Below are 17203 nucleotides of genomic sequence, written 5' to 3' on the forward strand. Positions count from 1 at the left end.
AGGTGGAGGCTTAGGCAGGGTTGCTTAGCAAGGTGGGGTCACAAGGGAAATTAGGGGTCATGGAGAGGTACTAAGGCCTAAAGGAGACAGCAGACAGTTGGGCTTAGAGAGGGCAGTTTTATTGTCTCAGAGGGGCAGGGCTGAGGGAGGGAGCTGACAAGCAACATCCCCCCAGGCCCCAAGGACACACACACTCTATCCTTCCCATGGGCCACGGCTCTGGGAGTGACTCACAGAAGGGAGAGGAGGCTCGAACTACCCCCAGCCCCCAGGGTTCTCAGGTTAGGGAGTTAGGGAGGAACATGAAAGTGACCACATGCTTCTTAGACACATCAGCGGCTGTAAACACAGGGCTGAGGGGGCCTCCTTGCTCTGGAGGGGGTCTTGGTCCATCCTTGGTGGGGGGTGCCCAGCCCCTTTTCAGGCCTAAGAACAGTCTCTAAGAGAGTCAGGAGAACTGGGCAGCCGCTAGGACAGTGTACTATACCCTGGGCAGGCAGGTGAGCCACAGGCTTGTCACAGACCACACACCACACACACACACACACACACACACACACACGCAGAGTGCAATTGAGAGCCTTGGGCCAGGACGCTAGAAGATAGGGATGTAGTTGTCGATTTTGGCGCGGTGGCGCTGGGCGATACATTCAGCGATCCACACGATGTTGCGACACTCCTGCTCCTTGAGCTTCACAAAGGCATAGAAGACACCAAAGTGGAACTGGTTCAGGAAGGCCAACTTGTTCAGCTTTACCTGTGGACACAGGAAGATGTGGTATCCAGGTGGCTATGGCCACAGAGTCAGGTCTAAACCACCAGGTTGGCCTCCCTCTGACAAGCAGACCCCACAGACTCACCTCATGCTCAAAGAATCGGTCCTCCAGCGTCTTGTCTCCAGGGTTGCTACCTGCACCCTCGAAGAGCAGCTTGTACTCCTGGCCAGGGGGGTGGGGGAAAGCACAAGCATGAGGGCTCTGGGTGGGTGTGCTTGGTGACAACACGCCCACCCGCTGTCCTGCCAGCCGGGGCACTCACCGGGTAGTAATCGGCCACGTTCTTGACCTGCTCATAGTCATCAGCCCGAGCCAGCTGCGCCAGGCCCTCAGGGTAGAGCCGCCCACAGTGTGGAAAGAGCTTGGCACGGTCCTCTTTGGACAGCTCTGTGCCGAAAGAATTGATGGTGATGATGAAGGCGCGGCGGTCTGCTTCAAACTGTGGAGCCAGTGCACAGGTAAGGAGAGAGGGAGGAAGAAGAAGGCAGTAGCCAGTCAGTTGGCAGAGCCTCCCCAGGCCAGGGCTAGCGGGCACCAGCAGGCAGGAGGGCGGGTAGGCACTCACCTCTAGGATGGGGCACATGGCATCGGCCGTAGTCCCGCCCAGTAGGGTGCAGAACTTGTAGAAGGACTCCAGATATGCCTGTGCAGAGCATGCAGCTTGCTCAGCACAGGCAAGGAGGCTCTGGAGGGCCAAGCCCTCATAGCTCCCTCCTCCCCTCCCTAGCCCCTTTCAAGGTGGGTACAAGCACACCCATGGATGGGCCAGGGCAGCCCTTACAGCAAAGCCAAACACTTCTGTGAATCAGCCAAGTGGCAGCTGCCCATAGCCTCCCATGCAGGAGTGCCAGGGCAGGGCCCACTGGACTGTCTGCTTCAGCCTACAGTCCCCTTCACCCCCTCATCTCACAGAAGGCTGGGCTCGCAGGGGTCCTCTGACTTCCCCCTGCTGCTCTGCCTTCCTTTCCCCAAATCTTTCCAAACCTCCCCTTCCTCAGCTTCTGAAAACCAGGTGTGGCTGGATGTGGTGGCTCACGCCTGTAATCCCAGCACTTTGGGAGGCCAAGGTGGGTGGATCACAAGATCAAGAGTTCAAGACCAGCCTGGTCAAGATGGTGAAACCCTGTCTCTACTAAAAATATTTTAAAAATTAGCCAGGCATGGTGGCGGGCGCCTGTAATCTCAGCTACTCGGGAGACTGAGGCAGAGAATTGCTTGAACCCGAGAGGCAGAGGTTGCAGTGAACTGAGATCATGCCACTGCACTCCAGCCTGGGCGACAGAAAGAGACTCCGTCTCAGAAAAGAAAAAAAACAAAACAAAACAAAACAGGTGTCCGTGGGCTGGTGAGGAAAGGCCACACCTGAGAGTCCACAGGGATGGCAGGGACTGAGTGACCCGGCCCTCTCTGCCACCCTCCCTTACAGAACACCTCCTCCTCCCATCCTCCAGGCAGTCCCTCAGCATCACACAGCAAGAACAAAATTGTCAGGCCAGTTCCTGCTGAGGGATGGTTATTGCCTACATGGACGTCAGCTGGGCACAGTACAATGGCAGGCACATGGGCTGCCGGCGGGAACAAGCACTCCCTGCCCAGGCAAATTGGATCTGCTGGGCATGAGGAAAGAAGAGGTCAGCCCAGGCCCCAGGTCCCTCCCAACGCTCACTCACAAGAGCAGCCATGCTTCCTCCCAACACCTCTCCATGCCAAGGAAGGTGGATGATCTTACGGGCCCCATGGGGAGCTCCCTTGTAATGGCCAGCCTCCACTTAGACCTCCCTAGTCCCATCTGCTGGCATGGGCTCAGAGACTCTGGCTCCACAGGCTAGAGATTATTCTTCCAGGTTGCAGGCAAGGGCTGGATGGCATGGAAAGCTTTTCATACTGAGGTCTAAACTCCAAGGTGTGGAGACCTTTCCACCAACTATCAGCCAACTTGGGCTCACAGGCTCTGCTGGGTGGTGCTCCAAGAGAGATGAGATGAGACCCAGGAGTCTGTGAGCCCAGGTCTGCCCTGGCGAGCAACGCTGGGCAAGCTCGACTCAGGGGAAGGCCTGAGAGTGACCTCTGGGATCACGGGAAACAAAAATCTAGGACAGGTCAGGGAGTAAGAAGCCTGGAAGAGAGGGTTGACCCCAGCACAGAGGATCTCAGGGATCAGAGGGCCTGGGTGGCAGAGATAGCTGCCAACCCCTCTCATGGTTTGGTGGTACCTTTCACAGTCCCTCTAGGGGCCTATCCCCAGTCACCTCCTTCCCTGTGGCCAGCCAAGCTGGATACGTCAAAAATCCCACAGCCTGCCCCAGTGGGGCCTGCACTTCCTATTTGTGGGGGAACAACTAACCAGGTCTTGGGCTCCATGCCCTGCTACCTACCCAATTGCTTAGCCAATCTGTACCAATCCCAGGAGAGGCTGATCCCAGGGTCAGGGAGGCTGGTGGGACTCTTCTCTGGAGGCTAGGGCAGCTAAAGAAACTGGCAAGATCCCAGCAACCCCAGTACCAAGGTCACCTTCCCACCCCCACCCTGTCCCCTAGAGTCTGCCAGTCCACGGCTGCTGCACCAGCTGCCTACTGTTCCCACCCGCCGGGTGGCTGAGGGTCCACCTAATCTCCCATCTGTGGTCATTGGGCTGGGACATTGCCTGACAGGCTGGCAGTCCTGGCACAAGGCCCACAGCATTGGGTCCATGTTTACGAACTGGTGCCTGGGTAGCCCTCGCCAGCAACTCCAGCTAGAACCAGTCAGGCCCGGTGAGGGCATGGGTGAGGCTGGCGGACAGCCGCACCCCTCACCCTGTCTCAGGGCAGGGAACCCGGCAACAGGCCAGCTAGGCGCGTGCGTAAACACACACACACACACACACACACACACACATACACGTATGTTCTCTCTCCTCTCAGCTAACTGGCTGGCCTGTGCCCTATTAGTGGAGTGGGTGAGAGCACTCACTTTTGCAAACAAGCTGAGCCAGGTGTGATCCCTGGCACTGCCAGTGACTTATTATGTAGCTTTAGGCAACCCACCCTACTTCTCTGAGCCTTCAGTTTCCCCATTTTCACATGGGGATAATGACACCTTCCCAGTTCCTAGTGCAGTCCAAAGGATTAAAGAAGCTGACGACCTTCCTACCTCTGGTCTCAGGCCTTCTAATCTGCTCTCCACGTTGTGGCTAGAAGGGGCTTTCTGAGAAGACTCTGCTCTGTTGGAAACCTCCACTGGCTGACCCTGCCCACGGGACTATGTTCAAACTTCCGGCCTTACATTCAAAGCCCTGGGTAACTTGATCCCATGCCTGCCTCTTCTTCTAGACTTCTCCCCTGTCCATCTGGAATGTGTCCTTCCACAGCAAACTGCCTGCCACTTGGCGCATGCTCCATGCTTTCCTTCTGCACGTGTTGGTCCCTTGCCGACACCACTGCAACCTCCAGGCAGGCCCTTCCCCTATCACCAGACCTACAGTGTGCTCTGGCCCAGGCCCCTGCAGGGAGATTGGCGGGCCTGGGCTCAGGCTGCAGCCGAATGTCAGCCAGCTCGCTCCAACCAGGTCAGGAGAGGACTTTCACCCAATAGACAGGTAAGGTCAGCAGGTCCCTTGGCCAGGGTCATCCTCAGCCCCGCTTTGGGGCCTGCCCACCACAGATCCATGTTCCTGACTATAGCCCGTCTGGGGTCCTGGCGCTATGTATAGCTCACTGCCTCACTGCAGCCAGAGCATAGTCTATACCAAACACCCCTAACCTAACTGGTCTCGGGCTTTTATTTTTTTTAATTTTTAAACCTTCCTCTCCTTTCCGGTCCCCTGGCTCTTTAATCTCTTTGGGCCAGGGTAGTGCTGACCCAGAAATCCTGAGCCCACCTTCTATCCCTAGGGGTTGCCCAGTCTATGCTACAGCCTGGTGGGAGGCAAGAGGTGGGCAGGGGATGAGGACAGTGGGAAAAGGCACTGACTCCAAGCTTGGGAACCTATGAGGGACATGAGGACCTGGCTATGCCTCGCCAGGTCCCTCCCCCCACCATAACTGAGCACACTGTTGCCTTTGCTCAAGTGCCTGTCCTTGCTGGCAATAGCTTAGGTAGGGTGGTTCCAGGGTTTACGGCCTGGGTGGTAGCCCATAATCCTCCTGAATGCTAGGGGAGCGGCTGTCCAAGAGCCAGCTGTCACAGGCCAGCGGTGGAGCACCAGTCACTCCTGCTGATTTTATCTGAGCCCGCCACAGACACTATGGGATAGAGAACCTGTTCCACACAGCCTTGTGCCCAGCATGGGAGCCAGATAAGCCCCTGGGATAGGAGCCTGGCATAGCTGCATCCTGTCCCAGCACCTCACATAAATCACCGCCCTACCACTTCCCACAGCCCCACCCACCGACAGGCCAATCGCCCATGGCTTGTGCGGGGCATTACCTTGTAGAGGGTGTTACGGATGATCTCAATGTTCATCTCGTCAAGGTCCTGCTCTGAAATGCAGTCCTGGAAAAAAGCCGCTGGGGAGGAAACGTGGTTTGAGGGGTGGGCAGGTGGTCTAGGCCAGAATCTTGATGTTCAACTGCCCTACATGGCACAGAGTACCCGTGCCACAAGGCCCACAGGACTGGGTACTGAGGGGTCCCCAGCCTGGGCTGTTACCTTGGAAGTGGCAGAAGCAATGCTCTGGGCCATGTACACTGACCTGAGCTTCTCCTGCCTCCTTGCTCCTAAAATTGATTTATAAAGGAGGCAGCTAGCCATAACATGATCTAATCACTGCTGGGGCAGACCCAAGCTCAGACCATGCCAAAGACAGGCTTGCATAAGAGGCCATGACATCCTCCCTTCTGGAGAGGCAGCTGTGGATTTGGGGCCTAACGCCTACTTCTTACACCCCCCAGGAAGGCCTGGCGCCCACATTTGGAAAACCAACCTCCTCCTTAGGACAAGTCCAACAGCAGGGTAGGCACAGACCAGTGACCCAGGAGGCCACTGTGGGGTTGGAAAGAGAGGCCAGAGCAGGATACAGCACCCTCATCCCCCAAGAGGGCCTACAGACTCACTTGTCTATCTCTTCTTTAAAGACGGAGAAACTGAAGAAGCCACAAACAGCCCAGAACCAGCTCAGAGTTGCTGGGAGAGCCTATGGCAGACAAGGTCAGCAGGTAGGGCTCAGGCCTCTCAGCTCGGAACCTAGTGCAGCTTAGAGGCCTGTGGTTCAACTCTGGTGGCTTCTTGGAGGTGGTACCCCAGGCCCAGGACTGGCTACGAGGACACTTAGTGCCATCTCCTCAGCCTCCTAAGCAGGCAGGAACTAGCACTGCCTAAGCAGGGCTCTGCAGGAAGCTCTTAATTCCCCTTCCCTGGCTTCTGACACGGACTTTGCATCCGCTGGACACTGTCTGACCTGACCCAGGGGACCTGCTCAGTGGAGGGAAGTGACAGTGTTTGCTTCGCTCCTCTGCCTCACAGGCAGCCAGCCACTCTGGCTCTGCTCAGGTTCCAGCTCTGTAGGAGCTCCATAGTCTATAGGAGCTCCCAGGACTCCAAGGGACCTGGGCCTCTCTCTCACTTCTCCATGAGCTCAGCCCTCCTCTGCCCTCTGGGAAATCAGACTGCTTCACAAAGTGAGACAGTCCCAGTCAGACCCTGGGGGAGCCTGCCTGGCCCAGCAAAACCAACAGGACAGGAGCAGAAGGGGGTGAAGTGAGGAGAGAATGGGAGGAGGAAGTTGAAGGGCAACAAAGGTAAGCAGCAGTGTGCAGGTCTCACTTTCTGGCTCAGGGTCATCCCCCAGCGGGTCCACAAATCCCACCCTGATGCACTGATGCTGACACCACTGCCCACCTCCCATGACCAACACAGCGGCTCACCGAGAGGTGTGTCCACCAGAATGGCATTGTAGAGCTCAGCAGGTGTCTGAGCAATGTTCACGGCCTCCATCTGCTCGAAGCTGCCTAGTGGGTGGCACTTGGGTACAAGCTCAGCAATGGAGCGCTGGTGCAGCGTGCCCGTGATGAGCAGGATCACGTTGTCGATCATGTAACTGTAACTATAGGAGGCAGGCAATAGCAAGGAGCCCATCAGGGTGGGGGCTGGGAAGTCCTGGCATAGCACCATGCCCTTGCCCCCCTGCACAGGTCATCATCCCTTAACAATGTGTGCTGACTCATGGGTGATGCAGATAAGCACCAATGTCTCCTCTCCCTCCTCATGTTCCTCTCAAGCTCCTGACCAACCCCACTGCCAGAGGCCTAGGACAGACACAGCTCCGCCTTTGGCAGGGTAGGGGATTCATGCCCTGTGAGGGATTGGGACACAAGTTAACTACCCCACAGCATGAACAGTGTTCTAACAGGACACGGGAACTGGGCACAGAAGGTGAGACATGCAGCTCAGCCCAGGGGTGAAGAGTGTGAGAGCCTGGGAAATTAAAGGGCTGGGAGAAGAAAGCGTGTTCTGGGAAGAGGGAACGGCATGTGCAAAGGCCTGGAGGCACTCACTGAGTGACGGATGCATTGGAGGAACTGGCATGGTCAGGACTGGCAGAGGGAGAGAAAAGCGCAGCAGCCGGCAGCACAGGGCTGCAGCAGGCGGGGGGCAGAGGCTGGGCCTGGAGGGCCCTGGCTTTGTTTTGAGCACTAGGGATCTATGAGCAGGGTAGGCAGGGGAATCGCCATCCAGTTAGGGTCACTCTGTCCCCCAGTGGGGACAGAAGAGGAAGAGGCAGAGATGGCGAGGGGAGGAAAGGCTGAGGAGTGGAGTGGAGAGAAGCTTCTCTAGGGAAGGCCAGCAAGGAGCCAGTGGGGGTTCTCTGGAGTAAAGGTCCAGGTCAGGCAGACCTGCACAGCCCATGCCAGAATAGAGAACTGTCCTCTTCCTTTAGGGCCTGAGGCCAGGGCTGGGCATTCACCCAGGATGGCCTGGATAAGACCCAGAGACCTGAACAGGAGGCTGGGTCAGGTCGATCCCAGGTCGAGGCTCCCATCACTCTGCCCTGCAGAAGGCCAGCTCTGTGGGGTGTATGGGCAGCAGAGGGGGCTGTGGAGCTGGGGAGGGGTGGGACTGCCCAGTTCAGACTTGGCAAGGGACAAGGCTCTGCCTACAACCAGCTACAAAGGGGCTGGGGCAGAGAGTTCTGTGTAGTCACCTGTGTGGGGATGCAGTGAAGGGCAGAGAGCCCCAGGCCACAGTTAGGCTGCAGTAGCCACAACTATCCTCCAGTCTGTCACCAGAGATGAACTCAGGGTACAAGGGAGCTAAATGAGGCCTAGGGGAAATTCCTCCAAGGTCAGGGTGAGGCACCTATGGGAGGATAAAAGTTGGGGTGGAGGCTGCTGTTCTGAGCCGGGCACTGAGCACGGGTCTTGTCCTAGCTTCTGAGTGGGCCAGACCTAGGCCCCTGCCCTGTGACAGGACCTTGTGCAATCAGTGCTCAGGCTGCGCAGGGAAGACCTTGGTAGGAGGTGAGTTCCCCTATAATGAAGAAAGGAAGGAGGAGAGGTGGCAGCCCAGGGCCCAGGCCTCAGCTCAAAGCACTGGCCACTGGGGGAGCTCCCACAGGGCCCTCCAGAAAGGCGGCAGGAGGAGAAGGCCCCAGCTCCTGTCCTGGCCTGACCCCCACTCCCCCTGCTTGCTCTACACTCCCCCTGCTTGCTCTACACTCCCCCAGCTCCCACCCAGCCTGGCGCCCTGCGAAGACCTTTGCTCTCCTGGGCCTGGGGCCAGGCAACTGCCCTCTCCCCGCCCCCAATCTGGCTGGGTCAGCTACAGGATGTGCACTGAGAAGAGACAGTCCCCTAACTCCCAACCATAACTGAGAGCCTCAAGCAAGGCCCACTTGCAGCTGCAAGCCAAGAGGCCCAAATGGGCAGCCTCCTGCCCCCAACCCCACAGTGCTGACAGAGTAAGGGACCTCAGAGCTCACCAGAGCTTTGGGCCATGGTCTGCAGCCCCAGCCTGCATCTTTTCTACCCTGGACAGCACATATGCCTCCTGCCTATGAGGCCTCCAACATCTCACATACCCCAGAACCCATGCTGCATATGCGCCACCCCGCAATACTCTAACTGCACCCCATCCAGCCCCAGTGTAGCCTTCGTGCTCCCTGAGATAGCCACCAATCCCCTGCCCCCAAGCTGAAGGATGCTTTTTTATGATCTCACTCCCTTTTGGACGGGAAGAAGGAGAAAAACACACCCAAGGCCCATCTTATCCAAGTGATCCTACAACCACTAGCATTACCAGCCCCACTGTCAGAGCAGATAAGGCCCAGAGAGGTCCAGCACCAGGACCTATCACACCACAAAGCAGAGGAGCTCCCTGTCCCCATGGCCAGTGTCCACACACCACCACCCATGGCCAGGGCCCCCTGTCTGGCTCTACACACCCCACCTAGTCTCATTTTCTCAGAGGGATCCCCACCAGCCAGTTTCCTCTTTTTCAACCTCCCACTCCTTGTGTCCCCTGCTCAGAGCATCTGTTTATGTGGGGGAAATGCTGAGCCTAGTAAAGGCCACTCACAATCACACCACCCCAGCCCCTTCAAGGCCCTCTTCAAACCCAAGCCAGGCCAATCGTGGGTGATCCTGTGCCAGGCCCAGCACTTTCCTTCCCAGGCTGGCTATAAGCTTGTTGCTGCTGCAGCCCTGTTTTTCTCTCCTGCGCAGTGAGGGGCAGAATCCTCTTTTTCAGGAGATGAGAGGCAGGACAGGCCTGGAGAGATGAAGCTGGCCCAGCAGTCTGCCTTTCTCCCAAGGCTGAGGCCTTCGGCAGACAGGGAAATCCTCTTCCTCCTTGCCTGGCCTAAGCAGCTGCCTCCCTGCCCCCAGAAAGCCACTCCACCATTCCTCCCCTCATTTGGCCTCAATAGGAGGGAATAAGGTTCCAGCTGGTCAGTGTCTCCCTCCAGGGGAAGACAGCTGGGGAGTGGAAGGCCGGCTGCCCGCCAGGCCAAAGAGGCCCTTGTGGGGTGGGGGTGGGGCCATCTGTATTCCTCTGCCCAGAGGCCCTCCCTTGCCCTGTGCCTTCAAAACTCAGTATGGGTCCACAGACTTCTTAGTTTGGAGTTGAGGAAGCCACTTCCTCCAAGAAGCCTTCAGAGTCCCTAGCCAACCCTGCCCCTCTGCTGTGCCCTTTGGTGCCACCTGCTGGAACAATATGGCTTCTCAACCCTGGGGGGCTGGTCTGGTGCTGGTGAGGCAGCCATGATGCCTAGGTACCCCTGCCAGCCTGTCCACTGCAGTCCCCAGCAGGGGCTCGGGTGAGCTGCTAGTGACAGTGTCTGTACTCAGTCACATCTGGGTCCTAAAGAGCCCTGTGCAGGGTGGAAAGTGAACAGCAATATCACTGTTTCTGAGCCCTGTCCATGCCCTCAGCATACCACCTCTCAAGACTTAGTTTCTCTTCCATATCAAGATAAGTGAGGGCCAGCCATGGTGGCTCACACCAGTAATCCCAGCACTTTGAGAGGCAGAGGTGGGAGGATCTCTTAGCTCAGGAGTTTGAGGACAGCCTGGGCAACATAGCAAGACCTCATTTTTATTAAAAAATCAAAAAAATTAGCCACGTGTGGTGGCATGCACTTGTAATCCCAGATACTTGGAAGGCTGAGGCAGGAGGATCACTTGAGCCCAGGAGATCAAGTCTGCAGTGAGCTATGATCATGCCACTGCACTCCAGCCTGGGCAACAAGCAAGATCCTATCTCAAAAAATAAAATAAATAGAAGATGAGGGCGGGTGCGGTGGCTCACGTCTGTTATCCCAGCACTTTGGGAGGCCGAGGCAGGTGGATCACTTGAGGTCAGGAGTTTGAGACCACCCTGGCCAACAAGGCGAAACCCTGTCTCTACTAAAAATACAAAAATTAGCCAGGTGTGGTGGCACGCGCCTGTAATCCCAGCTGCTCTGGAGGCTGAGGCAGGAGACTCACTTGAACCTGGGAAGTGGAGCTTGCAGTGAGCCGAGAATGTGCCACTACACGCCAGCCTGTGTGACAGAGTGAAACTCCATCTCAAAAAAAAAAAAGAGAATATGAGTGAGGTGTGGCTCCAACAGAGATAATGAGCTCTAACCTGCTCATAAAAGTCCTGCCTCTCCCCGAGGCACAGTTGGGTCCTTCCACCTGGTCTGAGCCTTCTGGGCCTCACGGAGCTCCTGCATGCTTAACCCCAGGCCCAGGAAAAGAGTGGCAGTGCTGGCACTTCTTCAAGGCAGGAGCCAGGTCTAGCCCAGGACCCTGAAACCACAGCAGGCCTACAGCCCCCAACTGCAGAGTCCTGCCACAGACCCAGAAACAGTGACTGTAGATAGCAAAGACAGGAACTGGCCAGGGGAGTGGGGGCCAGAGGAATCTGATGCCCCTCTGTGACCAAGCAGGGCCCCAAGGTTGGGGTGACAGGTCCTGGAGAAAATCAAAGATGTGCTGACAGGTTCATTAGGCATTTGAGGCCACTGTCCTGGGACAAAGCCTCTTTCCAGTTGCCCACTCCAGGCTGGTGGCACTGAGGCCCCTGACACAAGAGAAATACGGGCCCTCAGATCCCCCAGGTGGTGCAGGTTACCCAAGCCCAGGCTCTGCCAATGGGCACCTGGGCTAGGCCCCCTCCAGGGAGGCTCACTCATTCAAAGACAAAGGCCTTTAAAGCCCACCTGGGACTCCCCAGAGGCCACACTCACTCCTCCCACAAGTCTCTCAGCTTCTCTTCCAGGACCAACTCTCTCAAGGGAAAACATCATGGAATGGCCCAGATCAAAGTCCCCTCCAAGGTCAAAAAATCCTGACAGACACTATCCCAAGTCTCACAGCAAGGTAATGACTGGGCTTGGGCACAGTGACATAACAACATGTTAGTGGCATGAAACTGAGCCAGATCCTCTCAAGAGCACATGACGACAGTCTACTTTAGGGGCCCTATCTCAATCAGGCTGTCGGCCCCATGCCAGACAGCTGCCTCTTTTCCAGCCACCTACTCTCTCCAGTGGCCTTTCTATCCCCACCTGATCCTGGAGTCCTCCCAACGCTGTGAAGCCACCTGTGAACCCCAGTTCCATTTGCTAAAGCTGCTCACAGTCCTCTCTAGGCACTGTCTAAACTATCACTGGTACCACCCCACTGCATCCAGGCATCTCTCTCCCAGCCCCAGGCCTGACCCAGACTAGGTACTGGTTATATGTGCGGCTGAAGGCTGGCCAGGACCTACAAAAGCAGTGGACACTGTCTCACATGGAAGGACAGAGGCAGCCTCAGCCAGCTCCCGCTTTCATCACCTCCTGGCAGAAGCCTGCTCCAGCCAGCCTGGGGCAGCTCCAGAAGCAACTACGAGGCCCTGAGGGATGGAGCTAAGGTGACCTCTGTGATGGTCCCGACCTCTGTCCCCAGCTGGGCCAACTTTGTGGGCAGTCAGGGCACTGTTCTCTCAGGTCTTCACACCCAGGACGGGGCCTCTCACTGACGCTTCTACTACCTGGAGGACTGTACTCTCCTCTCTGGCTACATTCCTCTGGGTTTTCTAGGGTAGCTTCCTCCTTCCCAGAGTGGGCACCACACCTGGAGGCTGTTGTGTGGGGCACAGAGCCAGGTGCACCATGCTCGCTACTCAGGACATGTATAGTTCCCTCAACCTAAAAACCCCCTATTCCAATGCTTCCCTTAAGTGCTTTTCCCCTCAGCCACACTAGCCACCTCCTCAGGGAAGCCAGTTGTGAGCCCCAGCCTGGGGGAGCTCAGGCCTCTATGGAAGACTTCACCCCTTCCTGCAGCACTCCACACACACACTGGGGGTGACCTGCTGGGACAGAGTGGAGAAGGGAGAGTGGCCAGAGGGGTAGGAGTTAAGTCAGAGAGGCATCATGGGAGCAAAGAAATAGCTAGGTGACTGGGGGCTGGACACTGCAGAGTGGTCACACCTGGAGTGAAGGTGTGGGTCAGGGGTGGCTTTAGCCAGGGCCTTGTGGTGGAGTGATGGGACTGTTGAAAGCTCAAGGGATGAGGGAAAATGAGAGAACAGACAGTGAATGTAAAAGTTTAGGTCCCCTGAGATGGTTTTTAACTATTTGAGCTTGCTTAGATACTGAAGAGAAGAATTTGGAAAGGAAGGTGCCTGCACGGACAGGAATGCAGATGAGTGGCCACTCAGCATCCAGGGAGTAAGGTGAGGGCACTCAGAACATTGGTGGAAGGATCCAAGAGAAAAGGAAGGGCGCTTCTGCCATTGGAATGGGCTTCAGGGGGTGGCGGACAGAAGCAGCACTGGGAGGTATATGGGTTTCTACTGTCTTTGTGAAGAAGGTGGGCCATCTGCCCAAGAGGAGGCTGGAGGCAGGAGAGCAATAGTATAAAATGGGAAGGTGGTCTTTGCAGTGCTGGTGGGGTCTGCAGGGTGCTGAGTAGGTAAAGCCAGAGTCTGCCAGGCAGAAACACGCTGAGGCTGGCTAAGAGGGTGAGTATGCATGCCTGGCAGCAAGGATGACCCTCCCTCCCCCAAGGCTGGCTTCCCCAGCTTTCCTCCCCGCAGTGGAGGTAGGGGGAGGGTGTCTCCAGACTGGAGGCTGCTGGGATTCCTCCAGGGCTGGGGGGCTGCCAGCCGGGTGGGACCATGAGTTGGGCGGCCAAGAGAGCTGCGGATGTTGGCAGAAAAGTGCTCGAATGATGGACCAGGGAACCTCAGCTGGGGAGGGCGGGAAATGAAGACAGAAGGGGTAGCAGGGGAGGAAGCAAGGCCTAGTGTCCCGCTGAGTCCGGAACCCGTGTCCCACAAGGGACTGAGAGTGGGCTGGAGGGCCAGAAGGCTGTGGGTAGAGAGGGTGCCTGATTCAGCAATTTCAGGGGTGGAGCAGTTCCAGGTGGTGACATGGGCCTGGGCAGCCATCAGTGGGGGTGGCTGAAGTGCAGAGCAGAGGAGGAAAGGTGCAGGTCATTGGAGATGACTAGGTCATGGACCAAGCAGACACAGGACCTGATGGGCTGACACGTGACTGCTAAGCTCCTGAGTGAGGGCAGGAGTGAGTGGCTGGTAGGACTGTAAGCCACAATCACCCATGAATGGAAGGGATGGGAAGCGGCAGATTCGGAGAGCCTGCCACAGGACAGCACTTGGCTGCTTTAAGCACCCTTGGTGCTTGCAGCCAACCTCTAGCAAAGAGCTGGCAGTTGTGCGGCCTCAGTCACGCTCAGACCCCTCTCCAGTTTCATGGCCTGGCAGGCTAAGACCAAGACAGGCCAAAGGCTAGCTGCACAGGCAGGTGGGCCAGTGGGCAGTAGGATGGGTGATATCTACCCTCTGACCATGGACATGGGGTCAGGCCTCCTCTGGCCAGCCTAGCTGGCAAGGCCAGAACATTCACCAGGAAGCTAAAGCAGCCTTGTGCAAACAAGTCTCAGGCTGGGCTCTGGCAATAAATGTACTGCTTCCTGGTATGTCCTCAGTTCTGGCTTTGCAGCAAGGAACACAAAGACCCAGGCCAGGGAATGATCAACAGATGGGGAGCTGCAATGTGACCCCTAATGTGGCACCACAAGAGATACCCCATTACCAGCCTCCTGCCCCAGTAGGTCCATGTTGGCATACTGTGATGGAGGCCAGGGCAGCAAGGAGGCTCTCAGTGAAGGAGGTCTGTGGCCAGGAGAGGGCCTGCTTCCTAGCTTGGGCATGTTCCCTGGCCCTTCAGGTGTCCCAGCCTGTGACTCCTGCCTGAGAATGGAGCCCTTTGGCTGCAGCACTTCCTTGAGCAAGTGGATCCTGGGCAAGTGGCTCCTAACTGCAGGGGATAAGAATCAGGCCAGGCAGCAGGCATCTAACTCTGTCTCTGCAGGGACAAGTGGGGCAGGTGTGTCAGGTCCCAAGGAGGACAGTGGGGGCACCATAATCAGGGAATGGTGAAAGCTAGACAATACCCAGAGAGTTCAGGGAAATGCTTCACATACTGCATACTCACACTCTGCCAATGCAGGGTACTCTCCTAGACGCTAGCTGCCGAGCATGCCTCTGCTCACCACCCCTATGGGGCAGCCACCTAGACTGGGGCTATTTCTTTGTCCACCAGGACCTGGCTCATGGCTCTTGGGATATCCCTGCAAAGGGACCCTCTCTTCTTTCCTATGTCCACAGACATACAAGGCCAGCAGAGACTGCCCAGTCCAGGTGCCCTCCCCAAGCCTGCAGATCCCAAGGTCCTTTCCTCCACTCAGTTTCTCCAGGAGCTTGATGAAGGCAGAGCTATGCCCAAGCGTCAGACAATGAAGAAGCTGGGGCAGCCAAGGGTCATATGAATGGGGGCCTGCCTACCTGAGTTCCTGAGGGCTTGTGTCAGAACTGAGAAAGGCAGCTAGACGTTCAGCCTGCTCCCCAACTGTACTCCGACTCAATCTCCCTGAGACCCAGGGCCATGGTCAGAGCAGACAGAGAATGGGCCTAAGACCTTGGCCTTTCAGAGCTCTGTCCATCGCCTGACACCTGACCCCTGGCATGGGGAGTGAGGCCTGGTGAGTGCTTTGTTTGGGTGCTGTAGGGTAAGAAAAAGGGCTCCCACCTTCCCAGGTTTCCCTACCCTAGTCTATGTGATTGGGGGAAGAGGCTTCATCCAGCACTACTGCATGGGACACTCTTGCCTGCCCACCATATCTTCAGCCAGTAGTGAACATGCTGGTGACCCCACTTTATAGGTGGTGGCCTGGAGGTCCAGCGTTGTTGAATGATCACGCACACAATCAGGGAGGACTCTGAAGGCAGGGCCCCGTGACAGCTGGCCTGACAGAGCTGTCCTTAGCTCTGACAGCTGACGTAGGCACGAAGGCAGCTGGCCTAAGCCACACTGGGGCCAGCTCCTGCAGGTGTAACTATCCTGCCTAGGTAAGAGGAGAAGGCGCCACGAAGGCGCCACAAGGCACACTCACGTAATGAAGTCTAGGAAGCTGGCGAGTGGCTCATAGGCGTGGTTCCTCATGTGGCGGAACTCTACCACCATCTTCTCCTTGAGCCGGTCATCGATGACTGACACTGTCAGAGGTGATGCCTCGTTGGCCAGGAAGTTACCATAATCAGTGCTCTGCAGATGCAGTTTCAAGTCTGAAACCCAAGGGTAGGCGGTGAGGGCTAGCCTTGCTGGGCCTCCCCAAGGGTCCCAAGTCCCCATTCCCACCCTGATCAGCCCCAGTTCTCCCCTGCAGTTGTGTCCCACTACTACCCTGACCTCCATCTCCCTGTTGGCTCAGGGCCTACCACAGGGCAATCAGCTAAGGCCCTGGAGATGCACCAGATCTTTGGGACACAATCCAGGACATGGGGCCCCAAAGTTCGAGCATAGGAGGAATAGTTCCTCCCCAACACGACCAGAAAGCCTGGGAAACTCCAATCCACAACCCAGTCTTTGAGGCCCTTCTGTATGCTAAGCTGTAGGCTGGCCCTAACCTAGAGCAGGTAAGTCCTGAGTCCTGCACTCCAGGGCCTCAGGGTCAGAGGGGCAAGCCAACATACCCCAAGGCAGACACGAGGCACATGAAATACAGGAGATGCCTAAAGCTGTGGAGTGGAGTGGAGAGGGCACCAAAGATCAGACTGAGAAGATGAGAAGGCCACAAAAGGCTGGGCCACAGCAAAGGGCAGGGGCAAGAAAGTATAAAGGAAACAGCCAGGAGGAGGGTGTGAGTGACAAGTGGCCTTCAGGGCAAATGAGTGGCACGCAGGGGAGGTAAGGCTGGCAGGAAAGACTAAGCATCCCTTCAGAGTGGCCGGAGGCAGGCAGACCAATCCTGAGGGCTCTCCTGAGCATTCAGAGATGGCGTGAGGGAAAAGGAAGGAGAGGCAGAGCAGAAGGGCCCGGGGGAAGCAGGTCAGGGAAGAGGCAGTGGGATCCTGATGAGAACCTAACAACAGTCTCCCAGAGTGTTTTGTTTTGTTTTTGTTTTTGTTTAGAGATGGCATCTTCCTATGTTCCCAGGCTGAACTTGAACTCCTAGGCTCAAGCGGTCCTCTGGCCTCAGCCTCCCAAGTAGCTGGGACTATAGGCATGTGCTAGCTAGAGTGATCTTTTTAAAACACAAGGCAGACCATGCCATTCATTGGCCTTAAACTCTCCCCTACTCCTACTTCACTCAGAAAGGGAGTCCCTTCCAGAGCCTTCATGTGGTGGTCCCACCATCCCCGCTCTACCTCTCTGACTTAGGTCCTGCGGTTCCCCCATGCTCACTATCCACAGCCATGTCCCCACCTCAGGGCCCTTCCCTGTCTCCTGGCCTGAAAATGGAGCTGTCTCCCTCCCTTCCTTCAGATCTTTCCTCACACACCCCCTCTTCAGAGGCTTCTCCACCAGCCCATCACTGTCCCTTCACTTGTGTTTTTCTTCTCAGCAGTACTTATCCCACCTGATACAGGACACAGAAGCTCCCTTGGGACAGTACCAAAGGCGGTGGCTGAGAAGAGACCCAGGCACATGTTGGCGGAGGCTGGCTTGGAAGACT

The 17203-nt window shown here is 56.7% G+C and overlaps 1 protein-coding gene across 1 annotated transcript in view; it reads right to left on the minus strand.

Annotated features, from left to right (window-relative positions):
- Positions 1 to 97: 97 nt before the first annotated feature.
- The window catches only part of ATP6V0D1 (ATPase H+ transporting V0 subunit d1), a 42664-nt gene continuing 25558 nt past the window's right edge, over positions 98 to 17203 (minus strand). The window contains exons 2-8 of the mRNA XM_007993967.3: positions 15641 to 15812; positions 6620 to 6798; positions 5184 to 5263; positions 1342 to 1419; positions 1039 to 1215; positions 861 to 938; positions 98 to 757 (exon numbers count right to left, since the gene is read on the minus strand). Of these exons, the coding sequence (XP_007992158.1) occupies positions 596 to 757; positions 861 to 938; positions 1039 to 1215; positions 1342 to 1419; positions 5184 to 5263; positions 6620 to 6798; positions 15641 to 15812 (926 nt within the window). The 3' untranslated portion in view covers positions 98 to 595. The remainder of the gene's footprint in view (positions 758 to 860; positions 939 to 1038; positions 1216 to 1341; positions 1420 to 5183; positions 5264 to 6619; positions 6799 to 15640; positions 15813 to 17203) is intronic.

Source organism: Chlorocebus sabaeus, chromosome 5 (genome assembly GCF_047675955.1).
Source record: "Chlorocebus sabaeus isolate Y175 chromosome 5, mChlSab1.0.hap1, whole genome shotgun sequence".
In the NCBI taxonomy this organism is placed as follows: domain Eukaryota; kingdom Metazoa; phylum Chordata; class Mammalia; order Primates; family Cercopithecidae; genus Chlorocebus; species Chlorocebus sabaeus.